The sequence below is a fragment of the Odocoileus virginianus genome, chromosome 16 (assembly GCF_023699985.2).
Source record: "Odocoileus virginianus isolate 20LAN1187 ecotype Illinois chromosome 16, Ovbor_1.2, whole genome shotgun sequence".
Taxonomy (NCBI): domain Eukaryota; kingdom Metazoa; phylum Chordata; class Mammalia; order Artiodactyla; family Cervidae; genus Odocoileus; species Odocoileus virginianus.
This window is the reverse complement of record NC_069689.1, coordinates 24304397-24318398: the sequence shown is the minus strand read 5'-3', so window position 1 is coordinate 24318398 and position 14002 is coordinate 24304397. Positions and strand designations below refer to the sequence as shown.

Sequence of the window (14002 nt, the reverse complement as noted above, 5' to 3'; positions counted from 1 at the left end):
ACACTTACTCTAGAAATGATAAGAAGGCCTGTGTTCCTGTCTTTTAGAAGGTTTTATTTGAACAAACGATGTGAACAAAAATTAGCACATCAAGAGAGTCAGATGTTACTTAGTTTTGTTGATTAGTATATGAAAATGTTTTGCTCAGGGCCATTTCAGTGTGAAGTGGCTGAAAGATAAATCCTTGGGAAGGTTGGGGGGTGATTTAAAGATACCTGGTATAATATCTTAAACACAGTAGCTATTCAGATGAATGAATGAGCAAATGGATAGATGAATTAGTAAGTGAATAGAGCCCGGAAAGGCTCAATATTCAGAATTTTGATTAATTAGCACAATAATTTGTGATCCAGATAATACATTGCTATAAGCAAGAAATTCTGTCCCTCTTGTTTTCCTTTGTGTCATTTCTTACATTCCTTATTTAACCAACTTCATATATGTGATCCATAGCATATGGTTTTGGTGTTTGTTGTTGCTGACTGTGTATAGGTTGTATATGTTGTTTTTGCTTCTCTGTTCTTAATTATTTTTCTTTAATTTTTAGCCATTTTATGCTATGGTTTCAGCTTGTTCACGAACAAACTGACAAATAATATATTTACACATATTTACTCTAAACATTTTTTAAATTTTATGTATTCCTGTGTTGCTTTTTGTTTTGGATAATTGTCCTCCAGTTTGAAAATGTCAAACCACTATTAAAATATGCCTTTATTGAAAAAAAATATACATAATATATGTGTTCCATAAAGGAGTAATGAAACATTCAAAGCAACTTCAAAATCCTAAAAAGAAACAAAGTTTGGTTTGATGAATATCATTTACTTTCAGCTTGCAAATAGATTTACACAGAGGTGCATTAAATATGATAATTTTAAATTAGATATAGTAACACCTTTGCTGAAGACAGTGTATTTTATACATTTCTGAATAGTTGAGGTCACAGTATGCTTTTTTATGCTTTAGGCACTTGATTTTAGCTGCTTTGCTAAAATAGTTCACTAAAAAGCTTTAGAATATAAGTTTTTTGAGCTGTTGTGAGCTACCTATAGAATCAACAGTTTTAAAATCTGAACAATACATACTTTCTCCACAAGAATCTAAAGAATTTTTAAAAATTAAATGTCTTCCACCTGTCCAAAGGAATCTCTTATCTTTTTTCCATGAAGTATGGGGATGGCCAAAATGTTTGTTCAGTTTTTCCCTTAAGATATTATGGAATCTCTGAATGAATCTTTTGTCCAACCCAACATTTTCTGCTTTACCTTTAAAACCTCAAAAAAGTACTTCCAAACTAAATTTTAACTATTTTAATTGCTTGTATTACTAAAAATAGATTAATATTTCATTTATAAAACTAACACATTAATCAAAAATTATCACAAAATTCACATCAATAGGCTTTTGCTTCCTAAAATTTAGTGTTTCCTCCTATGTTTATTCACAATAACAAACTTAAAAACAATCATTAAAATCCCAATAGTTTAAAAAATTTCAAATACATAAAGTGTCTTATTGTGCAAGAATCACAAAGGTAAATGGGTGTTTTTTTAAAAGAAAACTGCAGATATGAGTCCATTTTCTTGGTGTGGCAGGATTTCAATTCCATTTTTTATGCTATGCAAGCAGTGCTCATTAATATTAGACAAAGTGAAGACTTTACCTTCTTCCCCTTGCTTAACCTTCTCTTGAGTCTCAGGAAGAGTCCAGTCTTTCCAGTTCAACAGTGTTGCAGATTCTTGTGTGAGTGTGTGTGAAGTGATTGGGGAAAGGATTTAAGGGGCATCAGATGGAATAAGGATTATTTTTCTTGTCCTCCTCCTCAGTTGGTAATAAAACATAATAATAATGATGATAATATTAATAAAAATGACAATTCACCTTATAATGTTTGTGAGTTAAATGTTAGCTGAGGTAAATTTATGGATAAAAATTATCTCACTTTTAAAATTTCACAGAGTAAAGAGAAAACAACCAAAATTAGTGACTGGAATTTTGTAATAGTTTCAGAGCTCTGTCTTTCAGATCACTCAGTTCTTTCCCTCCCATGCTAGATAAATTTACATGCTGGGATTACAAATACAATTGGTTTTATCAGATTTGGTGGGGTTTTTTTTGCAACTGAAAGCATCCCTCTTGTAGCAGTACAGAATAAAGAATGGTAAAAAAAAAAAGTAAAAAAAAAAGAATGGTAAACACTTTACAGGGATCAAGTCATCCTAAACACATGGAATTATCTGAAGAGCGGCATAAACCCTGACAGTTCTGGGAATAAAATATGAAATTACTTCTTTAAGATAATACATCTGAAAAAAAAAAGATAATACATCTGCAATTTCATCAAATATTACAAATACTCAATACAACAAAATAATCAGTGTACCATTGTCTTCTGATTTTTTTCAGCTATTTCAAAGTTAAAATTTAGGATAATTACAGTATTTTAAAGTTTAAGTAATCTAAAGTTACCATCAAGTGAAATACATATACTACATATGCTTATATGTCTACATATGTTCATATATAAAATATGTGTGTGTGTGCAGATATATATCTGCATACATATACTTAATTAGCCCTTTTAGATTGTAAATTTGAGTCCTACAACATGGACTGTAATTAATGTAATAAGATTAGAGTTAAGTGGTCCAGCTATCACAGAACTTCCCCCAGAACAGCTGTCCAAACTATACTTGCTATCTATCAGATTACAATGAAATATAAACTCTCCAGCACAAATATATTTTTCTGAACATCTGAATGATAGGCATCTATACAGTTGATCTAGTTCATTCTTCTTGAATAGGTGACTGTTATAGTTCATGAATTTTAAAACAACAAGAAATTATCTTCAAATGCGTTTAGGGGAATGCCATGAAGTCTCTTTCATTTCATGTTTGAAACTGGATGTACATTTATTCTTGCCTGAGACTTGAACTAGACATTTATTGTGATTCTGCCCCCAAAACATATCCATGCATTCTAAATCACTTCTGTCATGTCTGACTCTGCAACCCCGTGGACTTTAGCCTGCCAGGCTTCTCTATCCATGTGATTCTTCGGGCAAGAATACTGGAGTAGGTTGCCATGTCCTCCTCCCAGGGATCTTCCCGACCCAGGGATCAAACCCACTTCTCTTTTGTCTCCTGCTTTGGAAGGAGGATTCTTTACCACTGTCGCCACCTGGGAAGCCCAAAATGTGTCCAATAAATAATTATTCTAATAACATGAAGGGGCTTATGAAATATATTCTGGGGGCTCTACCATAATATAATTTCCTAATTATTTTTTTCTGTATAATATAAACAATTGCTTTCATGTAAAACCTAATCTCCAGAATTCATTGCAAATTTTTATGAATATTTATGCTGGAGGTATTATCAAAAGACTGTTTTGTACTATTCTCATCACAGTCGCCTGTGAGCACTTAGAATGACATATTCCTCAGACACCTAATTTTTTCTTATACTTTGTCCCTTCTTAATACTAGAGTATTGACTTTAAAATGCAACATTTGGGAAATAAATAGAATATGTACTCTACAGGGCTATTTAATGGTATTAAGCATTTATAGCCAATTGAAATATACATATGGATATTTAAAGGCAGAATGTTTGCATTTAGAACATTACTGTTCTACATAAAGATGCATGGTTTTATATAAATATAAATGGTACTTGGCAAAGCATGCTATTATCTTTGGGATTATTGAATAATTGTTTATATTGTAAATGATTATTTTACACATAGTGTAGTAAATAAGATAAAACTACATTTCCTGCTTTGGATTGTTTTCCTTGATGTATCTTTCCATATTAATCATATGCAGCTCTGTGGTTGAAGTTAACTTTGAGTAAGAAAAATGAATATAAGCCCGATTTTCTCATTAAACTCTTGCAGGAAAAATTGCATTCCATATTGATAATTACTCATTTTAGTAACTAGAGCAATATTTTTAAAAATTCTGCCTTTATGGTATTATGTATCAGGGAATAGCCATAGAGAACTATAAAGTATTATAAAAGTCAATTATAATTAACCCAAGAACTAGTGAGTTATTACAAAAAAGAAGTGTAGATAAACCTTTGTTAAGATGAATCGTACCAAGATGTCAATGAAAAGTATTATAAGGTCTGTTTCATAAAAAATGAATTGTTTATGACGCTGAAAATTTTATTCCCAGATGCTTTGCCGACTAATGTTGACCAGATTGTCCAGGAAACACAGGTGAGATTCTTGTTATCTGTCACATGCTTCAGTACTTAAGTGGGTATATTATTTTATAAATGAATTTTTAATTTTTGTTTTGCTAGTTTATGCAAGTTGTTGACATTTTCCATTAAAACTTACTCAATTCTCAATGGTAAACCATGAAGTTCAGTTTGGTTAAATGAATTTCCAGTTCCTAAATTTAGACAGATTTTTGGTTAACTGAATATTTCTGATTCACATTGTAAGAATGAAGGGAATACCAATGTAATTTTGGAGTCACTTTTGTAGTCACACATGGTATCATGTATATTTTTATAAATATTTCTAAACATGAAGACAGTAGCTTGATAGGAATATATTCACTCATATCCTTGACCTCCACATAATAGAAGCTGAGATGATATATTGTGCTTCACTGAAAGTGGATGAACAGAAGTGTTTCACTGTTATCTAAAATGAATGTAGCCACTATAAAATGGAGCAAAAGACTATTCATGAAATATTCATGGTATTCCTTCTGTCAGCAACCAATTACTCTTCTTGGTTTTCTTTTCTTTCTTCCTTTTTCTTTTTTGGAAGTTTCAAATGAGTATTTGATTCCTGCATTTTAATTGATCAGAAAGTGTGTTTCCAGAGCAGAATGGCATTTTAGCAATCTGTTCAAACAGCTGGATGCATCAGCCATTTGCTTAAGATTTGGCACAGGGAAAAAAAAAAAATACTCTGCTTTTAAGGGTTCATAGAAAAAGTCATTGATTTATTTGTTGATAGTAAAAGTAAAGATCTTTTTTTTAACTGTTTCTTATTTAAAAGATAACAGTCACTTGGACTATCATTAAGGCTTTCCCCTGAAGAATTCCATCCCAAATCAAACAAAACATTTTTCATGCATCATTTCTTTATTGAAATTAGAATTCCATTCCTAAGCTGGAAAAAAAAAAAAAAAAAAAAACGAACAGATGGCTCGCTGGAAACAATCAATAGCAGAGTGTCTTTCATGCACTTGGTGTTAATAGAACTGAACTGACCTGCATGAAGGTGCCTCAGTTTTCTACCACCTTCCCTCTCTTTCCTTCCTTTCTTGCCTCTTCTGTTGTTCCTTCCCTCTCTCCCCCATCTTTGATTTGAAAGTGTTGAATTATCATGCAACTTTGAACACTCAGCAGTTCTGAAAGAGAATATCCTTAGAAAGGGTTTAAAAAGTCAGGGTTTCTCTATGAGAAGCATGATCAAGGATGGGGCTAACTGTTTTATCAAGATTTGATAGGAGAGTCAATCTGGTCATCTTTCAATTACCAATTGAAACAATTTCTCAAGTATTCATTTTTCATGGGGCATGTTATATATCATTGTGTTTATTTATTTTACCACAGTGTTAGAAGTCAAATTTAAAGAAAAGTAATCTCCTTGGGAATTTGTGTGCTACTCAAGATAGCAAAAGGTTTGCCAATGTGATAGTATGTAAGATTTCTAATAATGACTTCTCTGTGCTAAAATAATATTAATTTGAGAACTTTGGAAAATATAGTTTAAAATTTTAAAAAATTGTAAATCTGTCATAACCCACCACACAGACATAAATACTACTAACTTGGTGCATGATCCTTCAGTGATTTGTCATTTCTGTATGTAGTAAATTCTTGTGTACATATATATGTTTGTATTAGATTTCATAGTAAATGTACATTGGTAGAATATGTCACCTACTTTTAAAATTTTATGCTAAGTCTTCCTTTGTTGAAACATAATGTCATAGCAACTTTCTTTCCATGCTTTGGGTATTTTTTTTTTTTTAACAAGCATTAGCAAGAAAAATAAACCCTTAGGCAAGGAAGAATTTTAACAAAATTTGGTGGCAATACATCATTTACTCACCGCCCGATTTCTTGCTACATTTCTGTTATCAGATTTCAGTCACCATATGACCTCAGTGTAGCTATTCTTGGTATTTGATAAATGCTTCCTGCAGCAGCAGGCCTATCATTTCTGCAGCTGTCAGCACAACCATGCAGTAATGCCCCTGTGAAGAGGCTGTGACCCCGGTGCTCCGAGTCTTCTCCGGGCCTTTCACACTGTCGGCATTACTTCACCTTGTGAGTGAAACAAGGTGGAGAGCAGGCAGAGATTCCGTGTGCTCATGGCTTCTTCTTTTTTTCTCTGGCTGGCAGTGGAGGGTGCTAGTGGGATGAGGAAGATTATACAATTTTTAGCTTAAGTTTATATTTCCTGCAGGATGTTAACATACATGTCTTTTTCTGCCCAGTGGCAAAATGTTTTTCCCAATCACTGGCCTATTGCATTAAATTTAAATTAAAATGTTCCTTAGTATACAGACAATAATATAAGCCAAAAAAAAGGAAAAACTTGACACATTTTTTAATTTTAAAAGATGTTTCCTAGGTGACTATTAAACTGATCATACCACAATCCCTAACATAGCATCAAGCTCTCGTAGGAGGAAGCAGAGAGGGCAGAAATGTTTTGCCCCGTCAGTGGTTTGGGTGCCCTTCTAGGTAACTGCTAAGATAACTGTTTTTCTGAGATATTCCATTTCCTTTGGAATATGTCTGGTGTCAGTTTTGTTCCTTAAGACTTTTCCTATATGTGAATAGAAACAGAGTGAGCTTAAAATATTTAACGTAACACATACAATCCTTCTATAATAAACCGTAAGATTCCCATTACACTAAGATGAATTGAGACCAAAGGAGAAAGGAATCATTGGCAGAATCAGTGATAATTACTCTGTAAGTAAATAGGCACTTACATATAAATTAGCCTTGTGTTTGAAAATATTGTTATGCTTAAAATGAATCAGGTAGAAAAATTAATGTGATGTGTTTGGCATTTAAGTAAGAATAGTTAATTAGTTTGCATTTATACTGAAAATGCCTTTAAGTAAAAAAAAAAATTAAGTATTTCTTGTATTCAGACCAACAAATGTGTATTTTGTGTGTGTGTGTTTCAGTATGTACAGTAGATGCCACTATTCTGTGACTGCTTGTACCCGTCTTTAAGACTGGTTTCAATATATTTGAATTGTTGTTTCCTAGTTTCAATATATTTGATTTTTGATCTTTCCTTTTAGTATATATCAATCAAAGTATTTTTTTAAAAACTTAAACTTTGTCGTAAAATCTTTGCTACAGATGCAGTAACCATGAAGAGTCCAGTTCTTTTAGACAGACTGTTAATATATAAGTGCATGAAAAGTTACTAGTGTTGATTAGAAATAAACAGCGGTATTAAAATAACTGTGGAAAAACAGTTTGGAAAACTGTTGAATTAAGAATCAAGCAGCAAAGCAAATGTATGTATATGATTCAGATATCTTTCCAATGTTCTTTTCCTAAGCAAGAATGACCAATATAAAATACTTGGTTCTGTAGGACTTTTTTCTTGCCTATGACATTCCCTTCAAGTAAATTTAAAAAAGAGTAATAGAATAGGCACTTAGTAAGAAACATTTAGCTTTTTTTATAATAATTAAACCATACTTTTTGACATATTTATTTGAACATTATAGAAAAACAGAAAAAAAATATATAGAACCCTAGTGTCAGCAATAACCTTTAGAAATCATTTCCTTCTTTTCAGATGTCCTGACTAGAGAAGATGATAAACCTTTCATAGGTCTTAATTACATTATGAATAAGAGTAATAACAGTTGCCCAAGTCCCTTTGATGTCAGTTTATTTTTTCTTTTAATGTTAAGGTAGTCTTAATTTCTCCTTTTTTTTCTAATACTATTAATAAGACTGAAGTGTTTTGCATCCTACCCTTTCGCTGTCAAATGAGGACCATTGACAAAACATCCTGAACCTACCCCAATTTCAGTATATTCATTTCTTATAACATTTTATCATAATTATTATAGTCTATTTTGTTTTTCCTTTGTGGTACTGTAGTAATTTTTGTTCCATATTTCAATATTTATGGAATCATTATGAGTTTGTTTATTAATAAGTAAAAAGTGTTATTTTGAATCTCATCTATAAAATTTTTATTCAACCTCATATTATGTAATCATTTTAATAATGGCAGATTCAGGGCAGACCAGTTCACACTCTTAATTCCCAAAATGGATTGCTATTTCCTAATCTGCAAAATTAGCAGCTTATTTATAAACCATAATTCCACAGTTTGTTAATAATGATATTATATCATTATTATATTATCATTATATCATTGTTCTTGAATGGAAAGGAGAAAAATTACTTCTATTTCATATTATGAAATCCTGTATTTCTCAAAATTTTTTTCCATCTTTAAATATAGAATTTATAGGCATATTTAAAAGCCATGAGTCCTGAGAACCCATTCATTCGAGAAAAATAATTTCACAGTTTGTTATTTAAATATTTTTAATGACTTTATATGATTTTCTTTCAAAATCATACTATGAAATTCCTTTGCTTGTGAATAAATGTCAGTTTTCACATTTATTTTATTTGTCTGTAGGTGAAGAGCTAATTGATAAAGAAGAACTAATAGTCTTCACTATCATTAAATGTATAATTAAATTTTATAAAACCTTAATATGACACAAAGCTTCCAAAAGAATACATTAAAAAGTAGAGATCACTTGAGTTTTAGATGTGATGAACAAATTTGATCTAAAATATTCATATTTTAAAAATCAGTTTGAATATTTGTTAAAACCTGAATGGCATGCATTAATGAATAAAATCTTTTTTTTTAATCTTGAGAATGTAAATGTGAAAATCAAAGCAAAGAAGAATGCCATTCCTCAATTTGGGTTCTGAGTTGCATGACTAGTCTTAATACATTTAGGTTCTTTTCTAAAATAAAATTTTTAAAAATATATTCAACAATTTGAAGTTACCAAGAAGCATTTTAAGAGCTGATGTGCATGTCTAAGTAGCATCCAGATGTATACCTAGTATTGTGCAGCAATAAGTTCCTGCCTGGGTGCTTACAGTTCAGTAACTTCTAGATCGCTAGCACAATAATCTTATTAGCTATGTGTTTCTTTCTTTCTTTCTTCTTCTTTTTTTTTTTTTCTTTTTCTTTCATTTCAGAGGCCGGAGTTAATCTGAAGAGCACCACTTCTCTCTCTCCTGAAAAAAATTGCTACTGATATTTTTACTGGATAAAATTTAAAAATCGTTCAATTCACAAAGGCTAATTGTTGAACTGGTATCCTAGAAGAAATTGTCCACAGGAGCCGAAGCAGAAGTCTCTGATGCCGCAAAACTGGCTCTATCAGACCATGGTTCATCCCCTTTTAAAACCAAATTCTTTTTCTTCTGGCCTACAAGTATTTTTTTTTAAAAGAAGGAAAGAAAAAAAGCCTACCTTGGCATCGAGTTCTGTATCAATCCATGTTACATTGCCATCCATGATTTAAGACTGTAGAATCTTGAATAATCTATATCACTTTAACAAATAAATGTTTTACTATGACAGAATCTGCACATTGCCTGATTTGTGGAAACCTCAATTGCTTCAAGTGTGAATGGTGAAGTGATGATGGTAGGAACTAACAATACTATTTTACATCTATGCAGTACAAAAACTTAAGGGATCACAAATTGTTGTATAATACTGGAACTAGTTCTTCCATGACTAAAGTGCACCCACTCCTAGGGGAGGGCAGTACAGCTATTTAAACAGCTTTATGAACATTTTTATTCTTCAGTGTAACAGAAAGGGAAGACAGATCTCCTACTGGAATTTCAGAAAGTATCAAGGTAGGTGTATTGTAATTAATCCAAATTGATTGTTTGTTTTTCTGGAAAGCAAAGGCAAAGAGATTTTAATAATTTTAGGTCTTATGTTTCATTATAAGTGCCCATTTCACCAGTTTTCCATTGGAGATATATATATATATAAACATAAACTCTATATATATAGTTTACATTTTTAAAAATTTACTTAAAACTAAAAAATCTAGAAAACTGTCTTTGAAAAATGTAGGTTAATCTGTTAACCATTCCACATCTCTTAGGCTGTTAAAAATATCCAACTATCCAAAGAGAAGTTACAAAATGTCAGTCATAAGATGGCACTTAGAATCTGTGCTCAGGAACCTAACTACACTTGACATACAACCTGTGCATACACACACACACACACACACACACACTAACGCACTGCCAGACACACACACTAATGCACTGCCAGACACACACACTGCACAACTGCACAAAGTAACACCTTTGAGATGCAATGTAGTTAGTTTGTGACTTTGGGCAACTGACTTCATTCTCTGTTTCCTGACAACTCAAATACCCAGAGCAATCCTGTTTACCTGTGTGTACGTGTATATATGCATGGATAAATGTTTATGGTGACAAAAAGACAATTTGGACAATAAGCATTGCCTCTGTGAATCTGTTCCTGCCATGCACAAATTTTCTCCTCAAATATAAACTTTCAGGGACACAAATAGCTTTCCTGGATCTCGGTAGAGTTTAACTTTTTAAATTCTCTCTGGGGAAAACCTGCAGCCTTTCCTTCAAGGACATTCTCCTGTTTGTACTTACATTCCACTTGCTCGGATCTCTACCCCCTCAGGCCTAATTCTTGTTTTTCTTGATGATAGTAAGAGTGTAGCCTGACTGCTTCATCTTTTTAAGATATTCATGCTATGGTGGTCTAAGGAACAGGGATTTTAGAACTAAAATTGCACTTAATCTTGTCAAGTCTTCACTCTGCATCTAAATCTAAAACTTCACTTATGTACAAATTCAAACAACACCCATAGTATACATATGTTCTCTTTTTTTTTAAATATTGTTGAAGAATATTTTGGCACAGTCTCTGATCCTGTAAGTGTCCAATAATCAGTTATATTTACAGACAGATATTTACTTCTTATACTATGAGGTTAAGAGAACACAATTGCATACCAATAACTAAATAAGATTAATGATCATTTACGAATAAAAGCTTTGAAAAAATGTGACAAAATTATTTTTAGGATGAGTGGAAACAGTTTCTTTTAGCTAAGCATATTATAAAGGGGTGAAGAAATATATGGTAAAAAGTCTTACTATAAGATTCTTGGACGGGCTTCCCTGGTGGCTTAGAGAGTAAAGAAACCACCCGCAATGCAAGAGACCTGGGTTCAGTCCCTGGGTTGGGAAGATCCCCTTGGAGAAGGGAATGGCAACCCACTCCAGTGTTCCTGCCTGGAGAATCCCCATGGACAGAGGAGCCTGGCGGGCTACGGTCCATGGGGTCGCAGAGTCCTGACTAGCAACTAAGCACCCAAGGTTCTTGGGCATGCACTGAAAACCAAAACATGCAATATAAAACCATGTTTTCTATTACTCTACATTCCTGAGTAATTTTGGAAGTAATTGCTAAAAATATATAGCATAATTAGTATGAATATTTGTCAATTCAATTTGTGATTTCTTACACTTAATGTAAAGCACATCAAGCACACAAGAAGATCAAAAGTGTTTTGAATGCAATGGAGACACAGCGTGAGGCATGAAAGTGGACTGAAAACTGTAATTAAATTTTTGAAAATCTACAATCATGATTTTTGAAATCCATAATCTGTAGAATTGAAGATTAGTAATAAAATGCCATACTGGTTGAAAGGTATAACTTCAACATGGAAAGAAACTCAAATATTGGGTTGACCAAAAAGTTTGTTTGGGTTTTTCCATACCATGTAATGGAAAAATCTGAATTTTTAATTTTAATTTCCTATTTTACTTGAAATTTAATAACTCTCAAATTGGTTTTGTACAAGTTTTTGTCTGTTAAAAATACAAAGTATCCTGTTTCACATATGTGGAATGTTTTGTGACACATTCTTGTTTTGTTCAAACATTATTTCTTCCTTTATTCTACTTTCCATGTGTTGAGAAGTTACTCCATTTTTATTTCCAAAATATATTACATGACATCTCATAGGTCTGCTTATCAAATCTGTGTGTATCAAGGTATATGCAATTATCTAGAAATGCAAGTGAGGGAGAATATATTATGTCCAACCAAAGTAAAAGTCTGTAGAATATGATTGCTTTATTTGAAATACAACTATAATATCCAGGGAAACTATCTACACTAGATTTTATGTGGAAAATATGAAATTTAATATTTTAACCATTTAGACTATACAATCACTATTATTAATTACATTCACAGTACTGTGCAATCATCACCATTATCTATTTTTTAAATGTTTCTATCATCCCAAACACAAAGTCTGTACTTATTAATCAGTTATACCTGTTCTCTCTCCCTGGTAAATTCTAATCAGCTTTTAGGAATTTGCCTGTGCTAGATATATCACTTAAGTGAGGTCCTACAATGTTTGTCTTTTTCTCTTTGGCTTATTCCTCTTATCATAATGCTTCTAAAATTCATCTGTGTTGAAGCGTGTATCAGAACTTTATTTCTATTTTTGGCCAAATAATATTTCATCCTATATATATATAACACATTTTTTATTCACTTATCTTTTGATGGACACTTGTATTGTCTTTACCTTATGGGCACTGGGCGTAATACTATAAAGAACCCTGGTATACAGGTGTATATTTGAGTTTCAATTTTCAATTCTTTTTGCTATATACTTAGGAATGGGTATATAATAATTTTATGTTGAGTTTTTTCAGAGCTTCCCAAACTGTTTCCTACTGTGGCCACTCCATTTTACATTCACTACAGTAATGTGCAAATGTGCAAGGATTCCATTTTCTCCATGTTTATAAATTTAGTTTATTATTAGTTATACTAGTAGGTGTAAATTATCACATTATGATACTGATTTGAATTTCCCTAATCATTTATAATATTGAGCTTATCTTCATATGCTTTGGTCATTGTATATCTTCTTTGGAGAAATATCAACTCAAGTCCTTTACCCACATTTAGATTGGATTTGCTTTTGTTATTGAGTCAAAGCTATTCTTTATATACTGTTGATATTAAACTCTTTTCAGGTATATAATTTGCAAATATTCTCTCCCACTCTGTAGCTTGTCTTTTCACTTTCTTGATATCATTTAATGCACAAAAATGTTTAATTTGTATGAAATCTGTTCATGTATTTTTTCTTTTGTGTTTGTGCTTTGGTGTCATGTCTAAGAGTTGACTAACCAGTCAGTGGTCATCAAGACTTGACTCTATGCATTTCTCTAAGAATTATGATTTTATATAGATGATTAATCTTATATATAGATAATTGATCCATTTTACATAAATTTTTGAACATGATTTGAAGAAATCTCCAATTTTAGATATGGAAATCCAGTTGTCCCAGCACCTTTCTTGAAAACCTATTCTTTTCTCATTGAATGGAGTTGGAAGGCTTGTCAAAAATCAACTGACCATAGATGCATGCATTTATTTCTAGACTCTATATTCTATTCCATCGGTCTATATGTCTTGTCTTTATGCCAAAAACACAATGTTTTGATTACGATAGCTTTTTAACTTTTGAAACCAAACATGTGAGTCCTCCAACTATCTTCTCCTGTTTTCAAGAAGGTTTGGCTATTGTGGGTCCCTTGCAAATGAGTTTGAGGATTGGCTTTTCCATTTTCACAAAACAGAAACTGGGAATTTTGATATATATTGTATTGAACATGTAGACTGCATTGGGTGGTTTTGACATTGTGACAGTATCAAGTTTTTCAATCCATGGACAAGGGCTGTCTTTAATTTCTTTCAACAATGTTTTGTTCTTTTCAGTGTATAAGTCTTTCACATCCTTTGATAAATTCATTCCTAAGTATGTAATTCTTTTATATGCTCTTATAAATGGAATTATTTTCTTAATTATATTTGTGGATACTTC

The 14002-nt window shown here is 31.9% G+C and overlaps 1 protein-coding gene across 2 annotated transcripts in view; it reads left to right on the top strand.

Annotated features, from left to right (window-relative positions):
• Nucleotides 1-9647, top strand: part of LRFN5 (leucine rich repeat and fibronectin type III domain containing 5) — a 290723-nt gene extending 281076 nt beyond the window's left edge. For both annotated transcript variants that reach the window (XM_020900466.2, XM_020900464.2), the window contains 2 exons: nucleotides 4187-4230; nucleotides 9258-9647. In XM_020900466.2, coding sequence (XP_020756125.1) covers nucleotides 4187-4202 — 16 coding nt within the window. In that variant the 3' untranslated portion in view covers nucleotides 4203-4230; nucleotides 9258-9647. The remainder of the gene's footprint in view (nucleotides 1-4186; nucleotides 4231-9257) is intronic.
• The last annotated feature ends 4355 nt before the right edge of the window (nucleotides 9648-14002 follow it).